The sequence below is a fragment of the Symphodus melops genome (assembly GCF_947650265.1).
Source record: "Symphodus melops genome assembly, chromosome: 15".
In the NCBI taxonomy this organism is placed as follows: Eukaryota; Metazoa; Chordata; class Actinopteri; order Labriformes; family Labridae; genus Symphodus; species Symphodus melops.
This window is the reverse complement of record NC_136705.1, coordinates 224,047-250,260: the sequence shown is the minus strand read 5'-3', so window position 1 is coordinate 250,260 and position 26,214 is coordinate 224,047. Positions and strand designations below refer to the sequence as shown.

Sequence of the window (26,214 nt, the reverse complement as noted above, 5' to 3'; positions counted from 1 at the left end):
AGCAGCAGAGCAAAAAGAAGAAGAAAACAGCCTGGAGGTAACTTTTATTATCTGCTTTTCTCACTGAAGAGTTGCTTGTTTTGTTTCATCAATGTTTCAGGCTCACAATGATTTCTCATGAAGTGAGAGGCTGAGCTGTAAAAGAATAATGAACCAAAGAGCAAGAAGAAGAAGAAGAAGAAGCAGTGTTTAGTTTTATGGATACACCTCCTCATTGATTTGCATTTTTTAGGGTAATGTGTTTAAAAGTGATCTTCATCATAGCTTCCTCTACAGTTCCTGTAAATAGGATGACAAACACTTTTTAGGTTTCACACTAAATAAAGTTAAACACCTGTTATACTGCATCAAACAGTTTATGCAGCCTTATTGTTTAAAAGTAAAATCAAGCAAATGTCCCCGATATTAACAATCTTCCATCTACAATGTCCACCAGGGGGCGCCCCCCTCCCCTCTGTGCTCCCTCTAAGCCACGCCCCCTCACTAACACACACTAGCACCATTGGTCCAGATGCAGATTTCAGCTCATGCTTTGAGTGTGTGCTCGTGCATGCATGGGGTAGAGAGGCGTGATCGGTTTATTAAACGTGTAATTTCATAATAAATTCTATTTCTGTCAGGACCGAACAACAATTTTAACCAAAATCTTTAAAGTGTATGTGGAGGAAATGACCAACCCTGCCTGTTTTTAAACATAACATCACTACGTATGTGTCAGCCTGAAACAGAAGAACAAATCCTATTTTACATTTAGCTGGCCAACGCTTCCTGCCTGACTGAACATTTCCCAAAGCTGAACTGACACACCACTTTCATTTCCACCTTCTGTGTGAGTCTCTGTGACATTGCTCTTTAAATAAGATCGATGTACAATGACCCCCCCCCCCCCCATCTGACTGTAAGTGAAGCCAGCCTATCTTTAAGAGGTGTAAATCAAGCCTCCCTCGATTATGACACTTTGATTTCATAACACTTTTATAAAGAGCGACTTTGAGGAAGTCCCAGCTTCCCTTTTGTGGGTGCAGTGAAATCTGGATGGACAAGTTTAGATGTTTTGGTAAATGCTACTCATTGCTACATGACTTACAGATGAAGGAGAAGGTTTTAATGACTGGACCTCCCAGGGTGCACTTCTCCTTCCTGAAGCTGTCTGGAGAGCTGCAGGAGCAGTGTGTGTGACGGGTCAGCCTGTTAGTCAGAGGATCCCTGGACACGAGATGAACCTGCCGTCCAGAGAGGAGTGTGAGGGGTGGGACCAGGCGCAGGTCGCCCTCTTCATGTGCAAGGTGAGGGAGGCCCAATGACCTACTTTCTCCTTCAACACTTGAAGTGGATCCTGTTTTATAGTTGAATTATTCTCGTCCAGTAAAACCTGAATGAAAAAGATGAAGTTAAATATATGAGATATGTTCACTCAATGAGAGCGTGATCACTGTCCTCAGAACAAAATGCCCGAGTGTGCTGCAGTGGTAAACAGACTGAAGATGAATGGACGCAGATTCCTGGTGAGTGAATCCTTCATATTCCTCCTGTGTGATCTGTTCAGGAGCATAGCTGGGGTTCAAAGTGCTTCTTCTTCTAACCCTAACCCTATGAAACTGGACAATGTCAAATGTTTTTGAAGGACTTGTTGTCACACCAGGTCCCAGACCTGGATCTTTTCACACTTTAAAGTCGGGTTCATCTGATCAGTGTGAACACAAGCGTTCTGTACTCGGTACACTCGGGGACCGGACCCGAGTCCGCTTGAAAAGGTGGCGTCATGTGTCATGAGTTTGGACTTTTTGGACTGTGCTCAAACAAGGAAGTGGAGCGCCGATGTGTGTGGCGAGCGATCGTTATCGGCATCTCAGAAAAAACAAAAACATCCACAGTAAGATAGATTTATCCCAGCAGTGGTTGCCATGGTTACATCTTCTTCTGAGCAGATCTGAAAACCAGCTGTGTGCATACTGCCCCCTGCTGGATCGAGTACGTACACGTGCGCTGAGCACAGAATGATGTTGGTAATGACCAATGGGGGAGCAGCATGATGCTAATACAGCAGCTAGCTGATCATTACTGCACAGACATGTCAGGGTCCAGCTCTTCCACAGGATGCTGTGTATAAACAGTCTGTGATCAGAAAAGGTCTGAAATGACACGCGTGTCCTTTTTGTCTTGAATGAGTCGTGTTGACTACAAGCAGAGGAGGAAACATGCAGAGTTCCTGCGCTGCAGTGAGTCATCTGAAGCTTCCTCATGAAGGCTTGAGATAACACAGTATGCTGCAACTTCTCCTGTGTGTGTGTGTGTGTGTGTGTGTGTGTGTGTGTGTGTGTGCTAATAAAGCTATGATCCTTGGGATGAGAAAAGAGGATTTTATGCAGTGAATTAAGAGAAGCATCATGGATTAATAACTTCCTGATCTGTATGACTTTGAGGATCACACCTCGCTGATACCTTTGACCCGTTCGAAGCTTGTTGGAGGATTTATTCATGACGTCTCTTTAAGTGGCCACTCGTGAACACTTTCCAAACTAACAAATGAGAGCAACAATCTTCATTATTGGCCGACCCTGAGCTCAGTCATTTCAGACGGGATATTAAAGCATGAAAATATTTCCCCTCAAACACCCTCGCTGAAGATTTCAGTCAGAATGATGAATCAGTGTGTGTGTGTGTGTGTGTGTGTGTGTGTGTTGACTGATCGATCCCCAGGATACAGATCCAGCTGACACACCTGGGCTTTATTAAGGCAGGTAAAGCCAGGCTGGTATTGAACAGGAATATTTCATCATGGCTGGCTACACACACCTTCAATTGAGCGAGCTTCAAGGCAGCAGCGCTGTGCAAACATTCCCACTCGTACACTATCAATTTCTGCAGACTTCTATGGACTTTAGTTGTTTGCTGTTTTTGATTTTCTGCCTCGCTGGCAGAGTCCATCAATCCGTCCACACACTCGGTCCAAAGTGAAAAATCTCTGTCTGGATTACTGCACCGATGTTAATCATACACAGATCCACTGACTCTTTGTTCAGCGCCATCATGTGGCGGTCAGAGTGAGACAGATCAATATGTTTGATGGGCGTGAAGTGATGATGGTCCACAGAAGATGAATTCATGTGACTTCCATCGTTTGGCCTTAAGCTTCACTTCCTGGTTCAGAGGTCAAACACCTCACCATGTGACTGATAGGACGTTTCTTTGAGATCTCGAGTCCGTCAGGCGTGTGGTCAGGCCGAAGCGTCCCGTTGGACTTCAGAGCTTTATAATGTAAAACAAACTAAAGTAACGTTAGCTCGTGTTAGCTAATGAGCGACCTTCATGCTGTGATCATGAACTACTTCTTACCCAAGTCGTGGCCTTATTGGCCCAACCACATTAGATTGGTTGCTTGCTCCTTTTACTCGCCTGTTCCTCTTCTATTTTTAACTCTGCTGGTGAAATGTCACTTCCTGTTGCGGGAGGATTTTAACGTCTGGTGTGGTGTGTGAATATAAAGAGACACAGAAAGAGTGCACATGCTCAGGACTCAGTTTGGATGTTTGCTCTGCGAGCTTCACTCGTAGCAGCTTTCACTGCTAACAGCTGGAGTCGGTTGGGTTCGACATGCAGACACTGCTTGAACATGACTCAAAGCCTTTCTGACCTCATGTAGGATGAGAACGTTCATCATTCCCTGGAAGACAATAGTCCAGGACAGATAGTCCAATAAACACCAGAAGTCAGAAATGAGACAGTTCAGTGAAGCTATACCTGCTACAGACTGAACTCAGGGTTCAACTCGGAGGGGAAAGATGACCTTGTATACTAACGATGCAGCTGGAGGAGTAAATGCACCAGTGACATCATGTTAAAGCAGGAACAGCAGAAACTATCCAACTATTATTCACAGATTGAAGCAAAGATGGAACATCACTAAAACAATGCTCATCAGAGAGAACTAGTCCCATTCATACGCCGCTGACGAAGCAGTGGGAGCAACTTTAGGTTAAATGTCTTACCCTGGGACACTTCGGACATGTTGCTGCAGGAGCCGGGGATCGAACCCTCAACCTTCAGAACGACCAACTCTACTAACTGAGACACAAACGCTAATGTTCTTCACAAAGTAGGATCAATATGACTTAAAGAACTTTTAATTTTTTTACAGTCTGAGGAGTATTAATAAAAACATCTCAGAATAAAGTCTTTAACAAGCTGCATCATGTGCAACCAACATATCAATCAGAGTAGCTGCTCCTCTGTCAGTGGGACGGAGATCCTGTTCTCCTTCTCTGTGATCGTCTGATGTGCAGCAGAAACACAAGAAGAGCTCATGGTGAGATCAGTTTGACTCATCAGTAAGCCGTGTGCGTGTGAGGGCACAGAGGTTCGACCAGCCAGCGTGCTGCTGCATGCTGAACCTCGCCTTCGGCCCACTTTGAATATTCACATGATGTTTATACAGTATATGGAGCAAAGGTCATGAAAGTATGCAGAGCTAAAGTGTATTCATGAAACATCTCAAAGCTCTGCTCCAAATTCATCCTGTGGAAACGAAAGCTTCCACAGCTCTTCATCGACCAGTGAAGGAGTCTCAAACACATTGAGCTGAATACATCCCATCAATACCAGTAAGAGACATCAGTAAACCATGACCAAGTTACAACAGAGCTGAATACATCCCATCAATACCAGTAAGAGACATCAGTAAACCATGACCAAGTTACAACAGAGCTGAATACATCCCATCAATACCAGTAAGAGACATCAGTAAACCATGACCAAGTTACAACAGAGCTGAATACATCCCATCAATACCAGTAAGAGACATCAGAAAACCATGACCAAGTTACAACAGAGCTGAATACATCCCATCAATACCAGTAAGAGACATCAGTAAACCATGACCAAGTTACAACAGAGCTGAATACATCCCATCAATACCAGTAAGAGACATCAGTAAACCATGACCAAGTTACAACAGAGCTGAATACATCCCATCAATACCAGTAAGAGACATCAGAAAACCATGACCAAGTTACAACAGAGCTGAATACATCCCATCAATACCAGTAAGAGACATCAGTAAACCATGACCAAGTTACAACAGAGCTGAATACATCCCATCAATACCAGTAAGAGACATCAGAAAACCATGACCAAGTTACAACAGAGCTGAATACATCCCATCAATACCAGTAAGAGACATCAGTAAACCATGACCAAGTTACAACAGAGCTGAATACATCCCATCAATACCAGTAAGAGACATCAGTAAACCATGACCAAGTTACAAGACGAGAAGCTGTCTGTGTGTTTCACATGTTTCTGTCTGTGTGTTTCACATGAAGCTGTCTGTGTGTTTCACATGTTTCTGTCTGTATGTTTCACATGAAGCTGTCTGTGTGTTTCACATGTTTCTGTCTGTATGTTTCACATGAAGCTGTCTGTGTGTTTCACATGTTTCTGTCTGTATGTTTCACATGTTTCTGTCTGTATGTTTCACATGTTTCTGTCTGTATGTTTCACATGAAGCTGTCTGTGTGTTTCACATGAAGCTGTCTGTATGTTTCACATGAAGCTGTCTGTATGTTTCACATGTTTCTGTCTGTATGTTTCACATGTTTCTGTCTGTATGTTTCACATGAAGCTGTCTGTGTGTTTCACATGAAGCTGTCTGTATGTTTCACATGTAGCTGTCTGTATGTTTCACATGAAGCTGTCTGTATGTTTCACATGTAGCTGTCTGTGTGTTTCACATGAAGCTGTTTGTGTGTTTCACATGTTTCTGTCTGTATGTTTCACATGAAGCTGTCTGTGTGTTTCACATGTTTCTGTCTGTATGTTTCACATGAAGCTGTTTGTATGTTTCACATGTTTCTGTCTGTATGTTTCACATGAAGCTGTCTGTGTGTTTCACATGTTTCTGTCTGTATGTTTCACATGAAGCTGTCTGTATGTTTCACATGAAGCTGTCTGTGTGTTTCACATGTTTCTGTCTGTATGTTTCACATGTTTCTGTCTGTATGTTTCACATGTTTCTGTCTGTGTGTTTCACATGTTTCTGTCTGTATGTTTCACATGTTTCTGTCTGTATGTTTCACATGAAGCTGTTTGTATGTTTCACATGAAGCTGTCTGTGTGTTTCACATGTTTCTGTCTGTATGTTTCACATGTTTCTGTTTGTATGTTTCACATGAAGCTGTCTGTATGTTTCACATGAAGCTGTTTGTATGTTTCACATGAAGCTGTCTGTATGTTTCACATGAAGCTGTCTGTATGTTTCACATGAAGCTGTTTGTATGTTTCACATGAAGCTGTTTGTATGTTTCACATGTAGCTGTCTGTATGTTTCACATGTTTCTGTCTGTATGTTTCACATGAAGCTGTCTGTATGTTTCACATGAAGCTGTCTGTATGTTTCACATGAAGCTGTCTGTATGTTTCACATGAAGCTGTTTGTATGTTTCACATGAAGCTGTTTGTATGTTTCACATGTAGCTGTCTGTATGTTTCACATGTTTCTGTCTGTATGTTTCACATGAAGCTGTCTGTATGTTTCACATGAAGCTGTCTGTATGTTTCACATGAAGCTGTTTGTATGTTTCACATGAAGCTGTTTGTATGTTTCACATGTAGCTGTCTGTATGTTTCACATGTTTCTGTCTGTATGTTTCACATGAAGCTGTCTGTATGTTTCACATGAAGCTGTCTGTATGTTTCACATGAAGCTGTCTGTATGTTTCACATGAAGCTGTTTGTATGTTTCACATGAAGCTGTCTGTATGTTTCACATGAAGCTGTTTGTATGTTTCACATGAAGCTGTCTGTATGTTTCACATGAAGCTGTTTGTATGTTTCACATGAAGCTGTCTGTATGTTTCACATGTTTCTGTTTGTATGTTTCACATGTAGCTGTCTGTATGTTTCACATGAAGCTGTCTGTATGTTTCACATGTTTCTGTCTGTATGTTTCACATGTAGCTGTCTGTATGTTTCACATGTTTCTGTCTGTATGTTTCACATGTAGCTGTCTGTATGTTTCACATGTAGCTGTCTGTATGTTTCACATGTTTCTGTCTGTATGTTTCACATGAAGCTGTCTGTATGTTTCACATGAAGCTGTCTGTATGTTTCACATGAAGCTGTTTGTATGTTTCACATGAAGCTGTCTGTATGTTTCACATGAAGCTGTTTGTATGTTTCACATGAAGCTGTCTGTATGTTTCACATGAAGCTGTTTGTATGTTTCACATGAAGCTGTCTGTGTGTTTCACATGAAGCTGTTTGTGTGTTTCACATGAAGCTGTCTGTATGTTTCACATGAAGCTGTTTGTATGTTTCACATGAAGCTGTCTGTATGTTTCACATGAAGCTGTCTGTGTGTTTCACACTGAACAGAAAGGAGGTTCAAGTTCCAGATTTTGGCTGAAACTGAGATTTCACACAGAGAACTCTAAAGACAGACAAACTCTGGTAGCCTTTAAAGGAGCAGTCTGTAACTCTGCCCCCTAGTGTTTGACATGTGTACTGCAGTCTCTCCCCCTCTCTGACAGCTGCAGGAACCAGATGGGCTTCAGTGTCTCATTTTTGATTGCACCACGATTGATAAGGTTCCAGCGATGATAAATCACTTAGTGTTGTACTTCACTTCACAGAAAGTGAGCTGACCTGACTGAGTTTAGATGAAAGGATATGGAGTGATCATCTCTGCTGCAGTGTAAATGAAAGGATCAGTGCTGGGCCTCGCTCCTTGTATGTTGGTTTTAAAGGGATCACGTGTCACCTTCACTGTCCAAGCTAAATAAACAAAGGAGGACAGTTCACTCTAAAACACTGAGCTGTGATTGGCTGAGGTCTGTGCTGTTGTGTCTCAGATGAACAAGTACACAGACACTCCTATAAATAATTCAATGTGGGAGCAGCCCCCCCCCCCCCCCCCCCCCCCCCCCCAGCAGTGTGTATGTGTGAGGCCGAGGTTCAGGTCTTTGAAGGAGAGCCTTTCATATCTCTCTGCGCTCGCTCGTCCAGGAGGAATCACCATGTTTTTGACTCACTCAGGCTCCCGTACTCGCATGTCGAGGTCATGTGTGAGCTGCTGTATCTGACCTTCTCGTTTGTGATAAACTCTGCAGGGACGACAGATTCATGGTATCAAAACGAAGCCCAGACCTCTGAGCCGCTCATCAGCAGCTCTTTCTGTTCTTTCACACACATGCCAAGGCTTCCCTTTCACAAACATTTGCTGCTGTGGATTTTCATTACATTGGACATAAAATATGTAAAATAGCAAAGAGACAATGGCACAAATGACCTGGAGCCATGAATCACAAATGAGAAGAGGAATACATAATTTAAGGGGATTCAGTGCATATTTTATGGTAATCGTTTCCTTTCATTTACAAATCACAATTAGCTTCCTGCAAAGCAGACGTTTAATGCAACAGAAAAAAGAGTTCCAGTTACACCCAGAGTGGATGATTGAATTTCCCCTCCTCAAGCTGTTCCTGTTGGTAACATTCAGTATGCATGTGTGTCATGTGTTCTGACCCTGCAGTTGTTTGTAGCTCAGTGGGTCTGTATGAAAAGCCCTCAGTGAGACACTGCCATCTGCTGGCAGCTCACAGATGGTGCAGGACTGTCCATGTCTTTGTGTTGTGGTGAGCAGTGCAATATCTACACATGAGTGGACAACACTTTCAACATGCTGACTTATAATTTAAGTAATGGGAGAGATGCAGCTGATGGGAGGAGTCACTCGTCCACATGTTCGAGTTTACAGGAGGAATCAACAGACATCATGTCTTCATTGGGTCCCTAGGGTTAGGGTTAGGGTCCCTGTTCGTTCTCAGCTTGTCTCTCTGCTGTTTTCACAGAACCTGTGCGACAGTGACATGAACAAGTTCAGCCTCCTCCACCAACCGTGAGTCACACCTTACTCTCATCTGCCTCCTCTAAACAGAGTCTGTTTGCTTCAGTCAAAGGCTGAAGGCCTGCAGAGAGCCTGTCCTCCACCAGGTGTTCATGTTTAGGCTTAGTGTGTGTGTGTGTGTGTGTGTGTGTGTGTGTGTGTGTGGGGGGGGGGTGTGTGTGTGTGTGGGGGTGTGTGTGTGTGTGTGTGTGTGTGTGGGGGGGGGGGGGGTGTGTGTGTGTGTGTGTGTGTGTGTGGGGGTGTGTGTGTGTGGGGGGGTGTGTGTGTGTGTGTGTGTGTGTGTGTACGTCTGCCCCTCAGGATTCCGTGACACATGTATGAACCGTGTTTCTGTTCTGTAGAATCCAATCAAGGAGTCATCTCCTTTATGATTACATATATATATATATGTGTGTACACACACACACACACACACACACACACACACACACACACACACACACACACGTGTATGTATATTTGTGTTCATACAGGATATGACTGACAGTGAAATAGATCGTTACCTGCAGGACAGCTTTCAGAGTGGGGGGGGGGGGGGGGTTGGTGCCTTGCTCGAGGGCCTCTCGGCTTTGCTCAGGAAGTGAACTGGCACCTCTCCAGCTCTCACTCTATCTGGCATCTGTGCCAGGACTTGAACCGGCAACCCTCCGGTTCCAAACCCAAGAGCTCCTGCCGCCCCACCAGATCAGATCAGTTTCCATGTGAAGCAGGTCCAAGTCCCTGAGCCGGTCAGATAACGGTCTCTGACCCTGACAGGCGAGGAGGTCGTGTCACGTTGACGGGCGTGAAATCGCCCTGTTGTTAAACAGAAGGGGAATTTAACACAGATGTGATGCAAGAGGTGTGTTGAGTGCGCTCGCTGAAATCTGAGGGAGGGGAAAAGGGAAGTGAGTCTGTGACCCCCCCCCCCCCCCCCCCGGTGACACAGAAACAGACTTTTAGCCAAAGTCAGTTTCATGAATGTTCCTGTGAGCGGCCACACGCCACACAGCGCTCACACTGACTTACACATGAATATGGACACGTTGGGTAAACTGGCTGCTCCAGCTGCAGCTAAGATGAGGTAAGAACACCTCTGATTATTATCTATCTATATTATTATTATTATAATAATTATAGATTATTATCTATAATAATAGATAATCTAGAGATCGATGCTGAGACGCCGCTCGTCTGAAGTTTGGTCAGTGAAAAAGCGTTTTGTGTTTTGCAGGCAGCTTCAGAAGATCGTTCAGGACATCAAGAGAAACGACGACAGCTTGCTCAACAAACTGAGAAGGTCAGTGATTCGTGAAAGAGACATGATGAGACTTTAAAACATGTTTGGGCGCCGGTGGCCTCGTGGTTACTGCGACACGTCCTGATTCCACCTCTGAATGAAGCTAAAAGCTGCACATGTTTTTAGGCAGAACTTCTCTGAAAAGTCTCTGCGGTGTTCATCATGCTTCAGTGGACAACGTCAATTCCTCTTTCACAACCGTTGGAATAAAAGACAGACCACAAGCCAAAAATAACGTCAACAGATGGCACCTCTCGCTCGCTTTCCTTTCCTGAAATGAGGATCCATCCCACGCTGACGGTCCATGTAGTCGATGTTCAGATTTACAACTCGTGGGTCATTAAAGAGTCTTTAACACGTTAGCTCATTAAAATCAGGGTGAGGGTTCAAACCTCCTCCCATCAGGTCCGAGGCGTCTGCAGGAGCAGGCTGTCACCTCCTCTGTGTTATTAAACCCCGTCTCTGTTTCTCTGTTTGACAGGCTGAAGAGCAAACCGGCCCCTAAAGTCCCTGCGAGAGACTACAGAGGTAAGAAGGTCCTGATGTGAGACCACTCACAGCCTGAGTGTCTCCACACAGAGCGTCCTTCATGTTCTTCAACGTTAAGTACTAAAACTATAAATACACTGACATATAAAGTAGCATGAAAACGTCACTGGATCTATGGCCAATCACAGTTTAGGATTTGTGTTGGCACCTGTGATGGCCAATCAGAGTTCAAGGTGGGGTTACTTCTGGACACATCATGGCGCCTGAAACCTCTGTGAAAGCAGACAACGCCGGCGTCCGAGTCTTAGCGAGCGTTTGTGCTGTTATTAGTTACAGCGTCATAAAAAACAAAGATGGCGGTGTGTCTCCTCAGTGGACTCATCTCTGTGAGCTGGAACCTTTTCTTCAGGGTCCGGGGTCAGAGTCCACAGACGGTCTGAGGAAAGTCTTAACAGACTCATCAAACCAAAGGGCTCAGTTCACCCGACCAGACGAGGAGGCGAGGAGCTCCACAGCTTCATTTAGAGACTTCATATGGAAGCTCATTTAATCTGTTCTCTCGTGTCTGTGTTTGTAGCAGACGACAGCAGGGATTGTGACGACCAGCTGTCAGACCCTGACTATGTAAGTTGGTAAAAATGTGTAAAGTCAGAGTAAATCAAACAGAAGAGATGTGTGTGAAACACGGTCCTTGTTGCTCTCAGGATAATGACATGTACGAGGATCCTCGTGATGACAGCTACGAGCCTCCTCCCAGCCACCGAGCGTTCACCACGGCTCCCTCTGCGTCCTTCTCCAGGGGCGAGTATCTCGGTATGTAGGTCATCGAGCTGCACTTTGGACCTTCCTGATGATTGAAGCTGAGCTGATTCCTTTTCATACACTTTCTTCCTGTTGCATGACTTCATCTGTTCCAGTCGATAGTCTGAGCCGAAGCCACAGAGGACTGCAGAGTGCTGGTTCATGCAAATACTGATGTCCTGTTTGTGCTTCTGCTTCTCTTTTACAGATAACTGCAGGAACCGACCTGAGCGCCCACCCAGGAAGCCCCTCCACCCAAGCAGAGCGTCCAAACAGCTGCCTCCTGAACCGGACGGGAGTGATGACGTAAATACTCACGTTCTGTACAGAAACTCTGCTGTGTGTCTCTTTGAATCAGTCAGTACTTTCCTGAGGCGGCCATTTTTTAATGACACGTGGTCTTTGTGGTTCTGAAGGGAGACTACATCAGTCCAGATAGCAACGATGAAGACAACTACGTCGAACCTGATGAAAATCCACCTTCAAGTAAGAAGCACACGAAAGTTAGATTAAAGGAAGATCTACATGATGACAGTCTATGTTTATATGTTTTCTGACATGTGACATGATGGAAACGGTTTTGATTGGTTAAATATTCCCACTGGCTGTTTACCGTCTCTCAGCACGCTCTGCAGCAGATGTCGGGAGGAGGACGGGGAGAGACCGCCAGCTGATGCCTTCACCTTTATCAACACGTCAATGCAGTCCTGGTAAGTTCATCCATGATGTTCATTTACTCAACCTGCTTTCTGTTTGGACATGTTCCCTTCATGACATCACAAAGGGCAGTAGCCCCTCCCCCTGGTGGGTGACACTCCCACAGCTAGGTGTTTGTTCTGCCCTCTGAGTCTGCCTTCTCACCGTAAACAATAGGACATGGAGCCAGAAAGCAGCGAGTACACCCGAGCCCTTCCAGAGAGGGGGCGTGGTCAGACACAGCTCATTTACATATTTAAAGCTACAGACACAGAAACAGCCTGTTCTGAGCAGGGCTGAAATAGAGGGGTTTATAGACATGATCAAATACAGGATCAGAGTGGATTTACAACAACACACTTCACACACATGATGAAGAGGAGCGAGGACACTGACTTCACCTGAAGAGGAGGAGGAGGTCATGTGACCTTTAAAACACGACAATATGAGACTAAAGCAGTTTGTGAGAAGTAATACTCGTATATGCAGGTGCTGCTACATGCTTTGTTTCAGTTTTAGAGGTTCTAATTATGTCCTTGGTTATTTTGCAGGTGTTTGTATCGTCCCTGGCCAACAGGTAGGCTGTTAATGTCCCAGCAGCTATTTGAACTTTTGAAGGTACGTGTATATGTTATATATCTTTATCTCCACAGGAGGGCTCGTTACGTCTTCCTGGAAACAGGTGAGTTTGAGCCGTCGTGACTTTGGTTCATGTAGTGCAGATAACATGTCTTTACTCTGTTTATTTCTCCTTGTAGATTGTGTCCGACGCCCGTGAATCACTCACCTTCTCTACGACCGAAACCCTGCCCCAGGTAATAAGACCCCCCCCAACCAAAGTATAATCACATCCAGTTATTATTGCACTAATAAAAACGTGTTCTCCCTCTGTAGAATTACCACGTCTTCTACAACTGTGAGTAATCAGAAGTGCAAGTTTGACACTTTCAGTTCTGCAGACGTCTGAAAACGTCTCGATCTTCTGCAGGTTCACGAGCCCTCAGAAGAAGATGAATATGAAGTTTGTGACCCAGATGATGGTGAGACATGAACCATTCAATGAATGTGCTGTCACCCACATTAACAAGTGGACAGAGCTGGACAGAAGCGAGTGGTGGAGGCTCCTCCCCCTCCACCTACACCAGAGTCCCTATTTACACCCCTGTGTGGTTTCTCCTTCAGTCTGAATGTGGCTGAGGGGGCGGAGGGATCCCCTCTGTAGGCAGAGAAGAAGTTCCTTCTGCAACACCCAAACATGATGTTCATTCCCAAACTGGGACATCAATATTACGCCTTCGTGGAATCAATATGAACGCACAAAGACGGGATGGCGGCGGAGCTTAGTAACGACACCTTCCAGTCAAGACTTTTCTGTGTGGTGTTAGCTGCTGCAGTGCTAATGCTGCTAATCCTTTGTCCATTATATCGTGGAGTGACGCCTCAGGTTCAGTTGTATGTACGTTATTCAGCAGCTCATTTCAGCCTGTTAAGATTTTCTTGTAAGTTACTTAAAATTAACAGAAATTAAATGTTGTTGTTTTTTTGCGTTCACACGTGAAATCCTGCTGAAACGTGACTGAACCAGCTCGGACAGCAGCTCCATGCTGAATAACCAATCTGTGAACACATATTGAGTACAACCAAATGCTGACCAAAACCTTTTTAAGGTTGTTATATAAGCTACCTGTAGCCCCGCCCCCATAGCGTTCCCTGCTGCTGCTGAACGTATTAAAAATGTGAACTGAAGGATTAGAAGTGATTAAACTGTAGGTGTTGGAAACACGTCGCCCCCTGCTGACCATCAGAGGGAGCACATTTAAATGATGACTGGACAGCCTCTTATAAATGTGCTTTACAAATAAAGTTGACTCGACTTGTCCTCATGTCTCCTCCAGGTTCCAAACCTGTTGATGGTCCTCCCAAACCTTTGCCTAGAGAGTAAGCATCACTGAGCCGTTTGTTAACAAACACTTCAATGTGTTGAACATTTCACATGCTCATGTTCTTTTTCCTCTCAGGAGGTCGCCCAAACCCCCCATCAGGCCGGTAGGAACCTCGACTGTGGCTTTCCTTCATTTTATTTTGTGTTCTGCGTTTTCACGTTTTATTCACTGAATCTTTCTCTTCTGCAGAGGCCAGACTTCAAACTGAGGGAATTTGAAAGTAAGTGAATGTGATCAGTCAGTCAGGTCAGCTTCTGACACACTGTTTAAATGTGTGTTTTAAATAACGGTCTGACCGATGCACGGCCTCGCTAACGTGTGTTGGTCTCCACAGGTCGAACGCTGCCAGTCATGCCGACTGAGCCGAAGCCTCAATCAAAAGCTTTCACACTGGACATGAAGCGACCAAAGTAAGAACCTGCTGATCTCCAGTTCCATCCTGTCATAACAACAGATTCCTTTTGACCTGGACTCATCTCACATGTCAGAGTGTGGACAAACAGGAATAAGCTTTAGGAGGCAGCATGGCGTGTCAGGGTCGGGCCTTTTTTTATTTTCCAGATAATTCTCCTGATATCAGCAGAAAACCTAACTTGTTATCCTGTGATGGCGAGAGAAATAAGTCAAATGCGACACGTCACAGATGTGCAGGTTCCTGTGGTTATGAGCAGTGTAACCTGCCAATCAGCTCCATCGATTCACGGGGCCCGTTTAGAGATTAAAGACAGAGAAAAGCATCGTAGCTTCACTCTGCTCTCGCTTCAGAGACGCAGCTGAAGAGAGACGAGCTGCACGCCTCTCCTCTGCAGCTCGCCACGCTGCACGCCTCTCCTCTGCAGCTCGCCACGCTGCACGCCTCTCCTCTGCAGCTCGCCACGCTGCACGCCTCTCCTCTGCAGACTCTCCGCCATCATAAAGGCGTTCACCTGTCTGTACAATGTAAACATGAAATATTGGTGAAGTGAACGAGTGAATCAAACACTCATAGATGTGAGCGTGTTGGTTCTGGACTCAGTCAGGGACTTCTCCCTGCTCTGGGTTCAGAGACGTGTCGAGGTGACCTGCTGGACCCGGCATGCGCCCGGCATGGCTCAGGTGACTCATTGCTCTATGATGACACGACCTGTGTTTCCTTCTGCTGCTGGCTGGTCAGCGTGCAGAGCTCATGCACTCCCTTACTTATATTTATTCACTGTGGACTTGTTTGTGTTCTCTCCTGCAGAATTCCTCTCCCTCATTTTACCTCCTGCAGTAAGTAGAACTCCTGCAGGAGAACATACATGACGCTCTGTATGTTACGCTTCTACACAATCTAACTAACTGTCTTCACGTTGTCACAGAAGCAGCTTCTGCTGAAGACGGGTCAGCGGATCAAGACAAGGTGCGCTCTTTTATTCTGTTTAAAGAAATCCACTCAGTGATGAAGTCAAATACAATAGTCTTCATTTACTTCCTGTCAGGATGCAGACGTGTTGAGGAAATCCTGGTATGCCAACACATGCGACCGTAAGACTGCGGACGACGTCTTGCTGCGCTGCAATAAAGTGAGTGCTGATTATGTGAGATGTAAATAAGAAGAGCTGCAGGAAGTGACGCTGAGCTGTTTCAGGACGGGGCGTTCATGGTGAGGAAGAGCTCGGGTCAGGACGCACAGCAGCCCTACACCTTAGTCGTGTTTTACAAGAGCAGAGTGTACAACATCCCCATCCGCTTCATGGCAGCCACTCAGCAGTACGCTCTGGGACGGGAGAAGAGAGGGGAGGAGGTAGGTTTACTCGTCTGTGCTTTAAACTAACAACCAGAACCATCCATCTAATGATGTCATCATCCACATTACTGTTCTCCAACCAGCTGACTGAAATACAGACTAGCGTTCCAAACAGCCTGTTAGAATATGTGATGTTTACAGCTGATTGGATCGTCTGTTATTTCATGTTTCTGTAGAGCTCGACATGTTGAAATCATCTTAATATCTGTTTCCTGTGTCGGCAGTATTTCAGCAGCGTGGCACACATCGTGGAGAACCATCAGAGGACTCCTCTGGTGCTGATTGACAGTCAGAGTAACAACAAGGACGCCACCAAGCTGTGCCACCCCGTCAAGCCCTGATCAGCCAGCAGCCTGCTGATTGGCCCGCGGGCCCGCTCCAGCTGTATATGAATAATAGACACAACGCTTGTATATTATGTTTTTAATAAAACTCTTGTGTTGTACAAGTCACATCTTCAGTCATGACAAAACGCCGGCGAGGACCAGACGGCCGGGTCGGCGTGTAACGCTCTCATACTCGTCGAGTTGCATAACAAGGATTCTGAGGCACTTGGTGAGCGGTCCGGTTTACAGTACCTCTATGTGAGCGCCCCCTGCTGGCAGCTCTGAGGGAGGAAAGGATTGTCATCACGAACCTTTAATAGTGCAATGAGCGACACGTCCGTCACAAACACAAAGGAGGAATAATACTTGATTAAAAAAGGGGGAGGGGCTAAAAGTAAGAGTCATAAATAAAGGTTGAATAAAAACAGCTTATTATCTGTTTGTCTTTACAAACACAGTTTTGGTTTGTCTGAGTAACTCGAGGGTCTCGGCGCCCCCCTTCCACTAACATAAATATCACACTGCAGCTCGACCCGTACAGGAAGTGAGAGAGGGCTGAAACCACTTAAATAAAGCTATTGCATTGACAACATAGAAACTATACACAGAACGTCCTCAACCAATCATGGAGTCTGTATGACGAGAGACAACAACATGTTGACCCTGAGAATGTGGCGTTCGTCTGATCCTCCTCCAAACGACCAATCACAGTTAAGACTGGAGATCAGGCGTGTAATCCAGTGTGTGCGACGTTTAGCAGTCTTCACAGTTCGGCTGTTTCCACTCCATGAGGTGTCGCTGTCGATGGGCCGTCCACGTGTCCTGACACGCAAACACTCTGCCGCAGAACCAGCAGCTCAACTTGCTCACGCCGTCTCCGCAGGGCGCCGCCGCGGCGTCCACCACCTCGTACTTTTTCCTGCTCAACCTGCGAAATTTCATCTTTAACAGAAACCTCTCCTGCACGGAGCTTTTAGCCAGCCCTGCAGGATGTGAGCAGGCCCCGCCCACGCCTGAGAGCGCGCTCACCGTGCTCCGAGACAGAACGACCTTCTGCACCTCCCCTCTGTAGCGGTGGACGACCGCCATGATCCTGGACACCTCGGGGATTTCAGCGTCTGGGTGGTTGAGCACCACGACCGGCTGGTCTCCGGCTGGACGCTTCACCAGCTGGGAGGGATTTATGGCCACTAACTTCAGGGTCCTCTCGCGGCTCTTTGGGGCCCGCCGCCAGAGAGGCGGAGAGGAGAGGCGTGCAGCGTGGCGAGCTGGGGAGGATTGTTCCCGCTCGTCTCTCTTCCCTTCAGCAGCGTGCTCTGAAGCGAGAGCGCTCACGTCCTCCGAGTGGATCGGACCTGTAAGACAAAGTGAAGGGCGGCGTTACTGACCGACTGACGGTAAACATCACGCATCAGGTCGGAGCGGCCGTGACCTCGCTGATGGAGGCGTGGACTTCCTGAACACTGATCGTTAGATAAGCGTGTTTCTACAGAAGGAACGAACAGACTTGGTCACATGACGCCTGTGAGCACAGCGAGCAGCTGCTCTCTGGGGGGTTAGAGGAGACAGCCATCAGACCATATATGGTCATGTGGAGGTTACAGAGCATCAGCTGATAAACTGAAGCGTTACGCGTGGAGACAAACAACGAGCTGAAACGACACAGCTAACATCGTTAGCTCGCACACAGTACTCACTGATTGGACCACAAAGACACGCCCTTTCACTCAGGACCCGGGTTTCACTCAGGACCCGGGTCCCCCCTCCCCCCCTGTATGTGCAGTCTCACCCTGAGCTGTGCTGGCAGGCTGCTCCTCGGGGGAGGTCACTCCATCAGCAGCTGGCGCGTCACCGCTCCATGTTCGCACGCTCTCAGGGCGGCGTCCTGACATCACGTCATGCTGCAGAACTATGGAGACATCTCTGGACCTGGTTGGCTTTCCAACCCGAGCCGGACTCGGCTCTTCTTCTGGCTGTGAAGCTGAAAGGACAGCTGGCAGCTCGGTCTTGGGAGTCTTGATCCGGGTCTTTGGGTGCACTTCCTGTAGCGGCGATGTTCTCGGCAGTCCAGGATCAGTCGTACCCGCGTCTGATGGATTCTGAGACACCCACTGCTTCACCGGATTCTTCTTCAACACGATCTTCAAGGCGGCCGACTCTTTCTTACGCCTCCTCTTTGGTCTCCATCTGTTGTTTCGTCTCTTCGGCTTGTGGACACATTTACGAGCCGCCGACTTGTTGGAGGTGGTTTTCACTGCGTCCTCGCTCACAGGCTCCTCCTCCTTTTTACCATCTCTCATCTTCTGCTCCTCTGTCTCCACTTCCTGATTCTCTCGGTCCTCCTGCGTCTGGGTGCACACTGAAGGCTCGCTCTGGGGGGGCGTGGTCACATCTGGTTTGGTTTCAGGTGTGCCATCGTGAGCCTCGTCGCTCTCCTTCTCTGACGCCACTTTGAACCTCTTGGCGTATTTGGCAGCACGCTGGTCCACCGTGATCTTGTTCTTGACGGTGAGGACGGTGAGGTCGCTCGTGGTCGACATGATCCCGTTGTCTGATTTTGAGTGAAGACTCATTTCTTGAGGAACGTTGGACAAAACGCTCTTCAGGGCCTTGGTCCACCTCCGGTCGCCGTTTTCGCCGGCGACAGACTTCATGAGAAACTGCTGCGTCTCCTGCATGGTGGCGTGAGGGTCCGACAGGTGGCAGTATTTATCCAGGAAGTCTTTCCCCGGCAGAGCCAGGCAGTCCTCAGTGAGCCAGCACATTTCTCGAACGGCACTCCTCGTTAGCCGGGGCTTGGTCTTTGGGGTGGGGGGCTCGGTGGGTTTCATGGCTCTGGAATGAACCTCCTTCTTCTTCCTCCTGTGGGGGTCGTCCTGCTCTCTGTGAGACGCCTGGTAGCCACACAGCTGACAGCTCAGAGCTGGACTCAGAGCTGGACTCAGAGCTGGACTCAGAGCTGGACTCAGAGCTGGACTCAGAGCTGGACTCTGGTGCTGCAGGAAGGCGTCTCCGGCAGCTCCGTCCTGGCCCACCTGGTGTGCGTACCTGTGCTCTAAAAACACTCGGGCGTCTCCTGTTGAAAACGTCTGACATGTCTCACATGTAAATTTTCCGTTTTGGCGGTGCGAGGCGGCGAGGTGGGCGCTGAACTCGGGCCAGGTGCGCTGCACGTTGTCGTGACAGACGGTGCAGCTGGAGAAGGTGTGCTGGTGGCTGAGCAGGTGAACCTGCAGGTAGGAGAACTGGTGTGTGCTGAAGGTGCACGTGTGGCAGGGGAACACGGGGACGCTGCCTTTGTGTTTGTCCTCAAAGTGTCTCACCAAGTCTTTGGGGACGTACTCCAGGTCGTCCCCGCACTGACAGCATGTGAACCTGAGTCCGCTGTGCGTCCCCCTCTGTGGCGCTCTGCGGGGGCGCCGCTCGCCTGCTATCTTCTTTGGTCCGAGCTTATCTTCACGTTGCATAGTGTGAGACTTCCTGAGGAGCCGTTTGGGCCAATCTCTGCTCTTCTTGTTGACACGCAGCTTGTAATCCATTCTTCTGATTGGCTGAAAGACAAATCAACAACATGGTGAGAATTCAGCTTCAACGCCACCGAAGACCAGAGTTTAAGACCGGGACAGGGTCCTCACAGAGACAGACCGGGACAGGGTCCTCACAGAGACAGACCGGGACAGGGTCCTCACAGAGACAGACCGGGACAGGGTCCTCACAGAGACAGACCAGGACAGGGTCCTCACAGAGACAGACTAAGACAGGGTCCTCACAGAGACAGACCGGCACAGAGACAGACCGGGACAGGGTCCTCACAGAGACAGACCGGGACAGGGTTCTCACAGAGACAGACCAGGACAGGGCTCTCACAGAGACAGACCAGGACAGGGTCCTCACAGAGACATACCAGGACAGGGTCCTCACAGAGACAGACCAGGACAGAGTCCTCACAGAGACAGACCGGGACAGGGTCCTCACAGAGACAGACCAGAGACAGACTAGGACAGAGTCCTCACAGAGACATACCAGGACAGGGTCCTCACAGAGACAGACTAGGACAGAGTCCTCACAGAGACAGACTGGGACAGGGTCCTCACAGAGACAGACTAGGACAGAGTCCTCACAGAGACAGACCGGGACAGGGTCCTCACAGAGACAGACCAGGACAGAGTCCTCACAGAGACAGACCAGGACAGGGTCCTCACAGAGACAGACGAGGACAGAGTCCTCACAGAGACAGACCAGGACAGGGTCCTCACAGAGACAGACTAAGACAGGGTCCTCACAGAGACAGACTAGGACAGAGTCCTCACAGAGACAGACCAGGACAGGGTCCTCACAGAGACAGACGAGGACAGAGTCCTCACAGAGACAGACTAGGACAGAGTCCTCACAGAGACAGAATAGGACAGGGTCCTCACAGAGACATACCAGGACAGGGTCCTCACATAGACATACTTGGACAGAGTCCTCACATAGACATACCAGGACAGAGTCCTCACAGAGACAGACTAGGACAGAGTCCTCACAGAGACAGACCAGGACAGAGTCCTCACAGAGACATACCAGGACAGGGTCCTCACAGAGACAGACCAGGACGGAGTCCTCACAGAGACAGACTAGGACGGGGTCCTCACAGAGACATACCAGGACAGGGTCCTCACAGAGACAGACCAGGACAGAGTCCTCACAGAGACAGACCGGGACAGGGTCCTCACAGAGACAGACCAGAGACAGACTAGGACAGAGTCCTCACAGAGACATACCAGGACAGGGTCCTCACAGAGACAGACTAGGACAGAGTCCTCACAGAGACAGACTGGGACAGGGTCCTCACAGAGACAGAGTAGGACAGAGTCCTCACAGAGACAGACCGGGACAGGGTCCTCACAGAGACAGACCAGGACAGAGTCCTCACAGAGACAGACCAGGACAGGGTCCTCACAGAGACAGACGAGGACAGAGTCCTCACAGAGACAGACCAGGACAGGGTCCTCACAGAGACAGACTAAGACAGGGTCCTCACAGAGACAGACTAGGACAGAGTCCTCACAGAGACAGACCAGGACAGGGTCCTCACAGAGACAGACCAGGACAGAGTCCTCACAGAGACAGACTAGGACAGAGTCCTCACAGAGACAGAATAGGACAGGGTCCTCACAGAGACAGACTTGGACAGAGTCCTCACATAGACATACCAGGACAGAGTCCTCACAGAGACAGACTAGGACAGAGTCCTCACAGAGACAGACCAGGACAGAGTCCTCACAGAGACAGACTAGGACAGGGTAAGAGACTGTCCCTGTGAAGATCCTGCAGAGGGACCTTCACAGTCTGGACTAAGTCTCCATGCTATTTAAAGTTAGCATGTGAGCTAACTGAGTGTTTGCTTGATTTGCATCGACAGCTCACAAAGACGACAGAAGTTGGAGGCAGCAAAGTTGGAGCAGCTGACTTTTAGAGCTGCACGTGCACTTTGACGTGAGCGTGAAGCGTAACGGTCATAAACGGAAGTGAAAAGATGAAGTTCAGACAGGAGTAAAGTCGCTTTTTTACCTTTTGTGGAGAGCTGACAGCTCAGCGAGTGGCAGCCATGATGGTCTCATACGGGGATTACAGCCTGCGCCGCACACACACACACACACACACACACACACACACACACACACACACACACACACACACACACACACTCACACAAACAAACACAAACACACTCTCACACACACTCACACACACACACACACACACACACACACAAACACACACAAACACACACGCGCACGCGCGCACACTGAGCTGCTTTAGCCTTTAGCCTGCTGGAGCCTCCGACAGAGAGGCGTCCTGTCCCGGGCCTACACACACACACACACACACACACACACACACACACACACACACACACGCAAACATATGCGCACGCACACAAACACACACACACACACACACAAATTCTTCCATGGACTGAAGTCTGCTTCATTGTTTCAGTTTATTCAGTGCAGCTCAAATTACACAAAGAAAATTAAGTATCAACATTTAAATATAAGATGCAAAATCACAAATGTAAATATATCAAATATATCACATATATCAAATATAAAATATATATAACATATAACAAATATATCACATATAAAAAATATATAACATATAACAAATATATCACATATATCAAAAATATCAAATATATAAAATATATAACATATAACAAATATATCACATATCAAATATAAAAAATATATCAAATATATCACATATATCAAATATAAAAAATATATCACATATATCATCACATATATCAATGAAGCAAGATGACACCAACCAGCTATGTAAACTAGAAGCCTGCTTTAAGGACATCAGTCATCAGGACCTGGATGACCAGAAACTTCTTACTGCTCAACTCAGACAAGACTGAAGTTCTAGTGATTGGACCTAAGAACCTTAGAGAGACTTTCTCTGATGATATGACGGCCCGTAGTAGTATTAGCGTAGCCTCTAGTACCACTGTTAGGAACCTAGGCTCTACCTCCTGTAGTACATTTAGAGACTGTAGGTACCAGGAGGTAGAGTCTGCAGTTATCAGACCTGCTGGTACCTACAGTCTCTAAATGTCCTACAGGAGGTAGAGTCTGCAGTTATCAGACCTGCTGGTACCTACAGTCTCTAAATGTCCTACAGGAGGTAGAGTCTGCAGTTATCAGACCTGCTGGTACCTACAGTCTCTAAATGTCCTACAGGAGGTAGAGTCTGCAGTTATCAGACCTGCTGGTACCTACAGTCTCTAAACTACAGGAGGTAGAGTCTGCAGTTATCAGACCTGCTGGTACCTACAGTCTCTAAATGTCCTACAGGAGGTAGAGTCTGCAGTTATCAGACCTGCTGGTACCTACAGTCTCTAAATGTCCTACAGGAGGTAGAGTCTGCAGTTATCAGACCTGCTGGTACCTACAGTCTCTAAATGTCCTACAGGAGGTAGAGTCTGCAGTTATCAGACCTGCTGGTACCTACAGTCTCTAAACTACAGGAGGTAGAGTCTGCAGTTATCAGACCTGCTGGTACCTACAGTCTCTAAATGTCCTACAGGAGGTAGAGTCTGCAGTTATCAGACCTGCTGGTACCTACAGTCTCTAAATGTCCTACAGGAGGTAGAGTCTGCAGTTATCAGACCTGCTGGTACCTACAGTCTCTAAATGTCCTACAGGAGGTAGAGTCTGCAGTTATCAGACCTGCTGGTACCTACAGTCTCTAAATGTCCTACAGGAAGTAGAGTCTGCAGTTATCAGACCTGCTGGTACCTACAGTCTCTAAATGTCCTACAGGAGGTAGAGTCTGCAGTTATCAGACCTGCTGGTACCTACAGTCTCTAAATGTACTACAGGAGGTAGAGTCTGCAGTTATCAGACCTGCTGGTACCTACAGTCTCTAAACTACAGGAGGTAGAGTCTGCAGTTATCAGACCTGCTGGTACCTACAGTCTCTAAACTACAGGAGGTAGAGTCTGCAGTTATCAGACCTGCTGGTACCTACAGTCTCTAAACTACAGGAGGTAGAGTCTGCAGTTATCAGACCTGCTGGTACCTACAGTCTCTAAATGTCCTACAGGAGGTAGAGTCTGCAGTTATCAGACCTGCTGGTACCTACAGTCTCTAAACTACAGGAGGTAGAGTCTGCAGTTATCAGACCTGCTGGTACCTACAGTCTCTAAACTACAGGTGGTAGAGTCTGCAGTAATCAGACCTGCTGGTACCTACAGTCTCTAAACTACAGGAGGTAGAGTCTGCAGTTATCAGACCTGCTGGTACCTACAGTCTCTTAACTACAGGAGGTAGAGTCTGCAGTTATCAGACCTGCTGGTACCTACAGTCTCTAAATGTACTACAGGTGGTAGAGTCTGCAGTTATCAGACCTGCTGGTACCTACAGTCTCTAAACTACAGGAGGTAGAGTCTGCAGTTATCAGACCTGCTGGTACCTACAGTCTCTAAATGTACTACAGGTGGTAGAGTCTGCAGTTATCAGACCTGCTGGTACCTACAGTCTCTAAACTACAGGAGGTAGAGTCTGCAGTTATCAGACCTGCTGGTACCTACAGTCTCTAAATGTACTACAGGAGGTAGAGTCTGCAGTTATCAGACCTGCTGGTACCTACAGTCTCTAAATATCCTACAGGAGGTAGAGTCTGCAGTTATCAGACCTGCTGGTACCTACAGTCTCTAAATGTACTACAGGAGGTAGAGTCTGCAGTTATCAGACCTGCTGGTACCTACAGTCTCTAAACTACAGGAGGTAGAGTCTGCAGTTATCAGACCTGCTGGTACCTACAGTCTCTAAACTACAGGAGGTAGAGTCTGCAGTTATCAGACCTGCTGGTACCTACAGTCTCTAAATGTACTACAGGAGGTAGAGTCTGCAGTTATCAGACCTGCTGGTACCTACAGTCTCTAAACTACAGGAGGTAGAGTCTGCAGTTATCAGACCTGCTGGTACCTACAGTCTCTAAATGTACTACAGGAGGTAGAGTCTGCAGTTATCAGACCTGCTGGTACCTACAGTCTCTAAATATCCTACAGGAGGTAGAGTCTGCAGTTATCAGACCTGCTGGTACCTACAGTCTCTAAATGTACTACAGGAGGTAGAGTCTGCAGTTATCAGACCTGCTGGTACCTACAGTCTCTAAACTACAGGAGGTAGAGTCTGCAGTTATCAGACCTGCTGGTACCTACAGTCTCTAAACTACAGGAGGTAGAGTCTGCAGTTATCGGACCTGCTGGTACCTACAGTCTCTAAACTACAGGTGGTAGAGTCTGCAGTTATCAGACCTGCTGGTACCTACAGTCTCTAAACTACAGGAGGTAGAGTCTGCAGTTATCAGACCTGCTGGTACCTACAGTCTCTAAATGTACTACAGGAGGTAGAGTCTGCAGTTATCAGACCTGCTGGTACCTACAGTCTCTAAACTACAGGAGGTAGAGTCTGCAGTTATCAGACCTGCTGGTACCTACAGTCTCTAAATGTCCTACAGGAGGTAGAGTCTGCAGTTATCAGACCTGCTGGTACCTACAGTCTCTAAATATACTACAGGAGGTAGAGTCTGCAGTTATCAGACCTGCTGGTACCTACAGTCTCTAAACTACAGGAGGTAGAGTCTGCAGTTATCAGACCTGCTGGTACCTACAGTCTCTAAACTACAGGTGGTAGAGTCTGCAGTAATCAGACCTGCTGGTACCTACAGTCTCTAAACTACAGGAGGTAGAGTCTGCAGTTATCAGACCTGCTGGTACCTACAGTCTCTAAACTACAGGAGGTAGAGTCTGCAGTTATCAGACCTGCTGGTACCTACAGTCTCTAAATGTACTACAGGTGGTAGAGTCTGCAGTTATCAGACCTGCTGGTACCTACAGTCTCTAAACTACAGGAGGTAGAGTCTGCAGTTATCAGACCTGCTGGTACCTACAGTCTCTAAATGTACTACAGGTGGTAGAGTCTGCAGTTATCAGACCTGCTGGTACCTACAGTCTCTAAACTACAGGAGGTAGAGTCTGCAGTTATCAGACCTGCTGGTACCTACAGTCTCTAAATGTACTACAGGAGGTAGAGTCTGCAGTTATCAGACCTGCTGGTACCTACAGTCTCTAAATATCCTACAGGAGGTAGAGTCTGCAGTTATCAGACCTGCTGGTACCTACAGTCTCTAAATGTACTACAGGAGGTAGAGTCTGCAGTTATCAGACCTGCTGGTACCTACAGTCTCTAAACTACAGGAGGTAGAGTCTGCAGTTATCAGACCTGCTGGTACCTACAGTCTCTAAACTACAGGAGGTAGAGTCTGCAGTTATCAGACCTGCTGGTACCTACAGTCTCTAAATGTACTACAGGAGGTAGAGTCTGCAGTTATCAGACCTGCTGGTACCTACAGTCTCTAAACTACAGGAGGTAGAGTCTGCAGTTATCAGACCTGCTGGTACCTACAGTCTCTAAATGTACTACAGGAGGTAGAGTCTGCAGTTATCAGAC

At 47.2% G+C, this 26,214-nt stretch overlaps 2 protein-coding genes across 3 annotated transcripts; one reads left to right on the top strand and one right to left on the bottom strand.

Annotated features, from left to right (window-relative positions):
- Positions 1-1,105: 1,105 nt before the first annotated feature.
- On the top strand, positions 1,106-16,326 carry blnk (B cell linker). 2 transcript variants are annotated; one of them, XM_079363355.1, is made up of 24 exons: positions 1,106-1,286; positions 1,443-1,505; positions 8,847-8,893; positions 10,116-10,181; positions 10,663-10,709; positions 11,248-11,294; positions 11,375-11,483; positions 11,680-11,777; positions 11,888-11,957; positions 12,095-12,181; positions 12,719-12,744; positions 12,821-12,849; positions 12,926-12,982; positions 13,062-13,083; positions 13,156-13,207; positions 14,063-14,105; positions 14,186-14,213; positions 14,300-14,330; positions 14,445-14,520; positions 15,333-15,361; positions 15,451-15,491; positions 15,571-15,654; positions 15,720-15,875; positions 16,103-16,326. In XM_079363355.1, exons 1-24 carry the CDS (start codon positions 1,218-1,220, stop codon positions 16,217-16,219), a joined length of 1,494 nt encoding a protein of 497 aa, XP_079219481.1. In that variant the 5' UTR covers positions 1,106-1,217; the 3' UTR covers positions 16,220-16,326. The 2 variants fall into 2 exon arrangements, with proteins under 2 accessions (XP_079219481.1, XP_079219482.1); XM_079363356.1 differs by lacking the exons at positions 1,106-1,286; positions 1,443-1,505; positions 8,847-8,893 and adding an exon at positions 9,844-9,965.
- On the bottom strand, positions 16,287-21,827 carry znf518a (zinc finger protein 518A). Its single transcript, XM_079362308.1, has 3 exons — positions 21,758-21,827; positions 17,994-19,755; positions 16,287-17,559 (listed from the first exon to the last, which is right to left on the bottom strand). Exons 2-3 carry the CDS (start codon positions 19,741-19,743, stop codon positions 16,958-16,960), a joined length of 2,352 nt encoding a protein of 783 aa, XP_079218434.1. The 5' UTR covers positions 19,744-19,755; positions 21,758-21,827; the 3' UTR covers positions 16,287-16,957.
- Between the last annotated feature and the right edge of the window lie 4,387 nt (positions 21,828-26,214).

Coding starts and splice junctions, on each gene's coding strand:
- blnk (XM_079363355.1), top strand. CDS start 1,218: ATGAACCTGCCGTCCAGAGAGGAGTGTGAGGGGTGGGACCAGGCGCAG. Junction 8,894..10,115: donor TTCAGCCTCCTCCACCAACC/GTGAGTCACACC, acceptor TGTGTTTTGCAG/GCAGCTTCAGAAGATCGTTC. Junction 11,484..11,679: donor CTCCAGGGGCGAGTATCTCG/GTATGTAGGTCA, acceptor TCTCTTTTACAG/ATAACTGCAGGAACCGACCT.
- znf518a (XM_079362308.1), bottom strand. CDS start 19,743: ATGGATTACAAGCTGCGTGTCAACAAGAAGAGCAGAGATTGGCCCAAA. Junction 17,560..17,993: donor GCCTGCCAGCACAGCTCAGG/GTGAGACTGCAC, acceptor TTTGTCTTACAG/GTCCGATCCACTCGGAGGAC.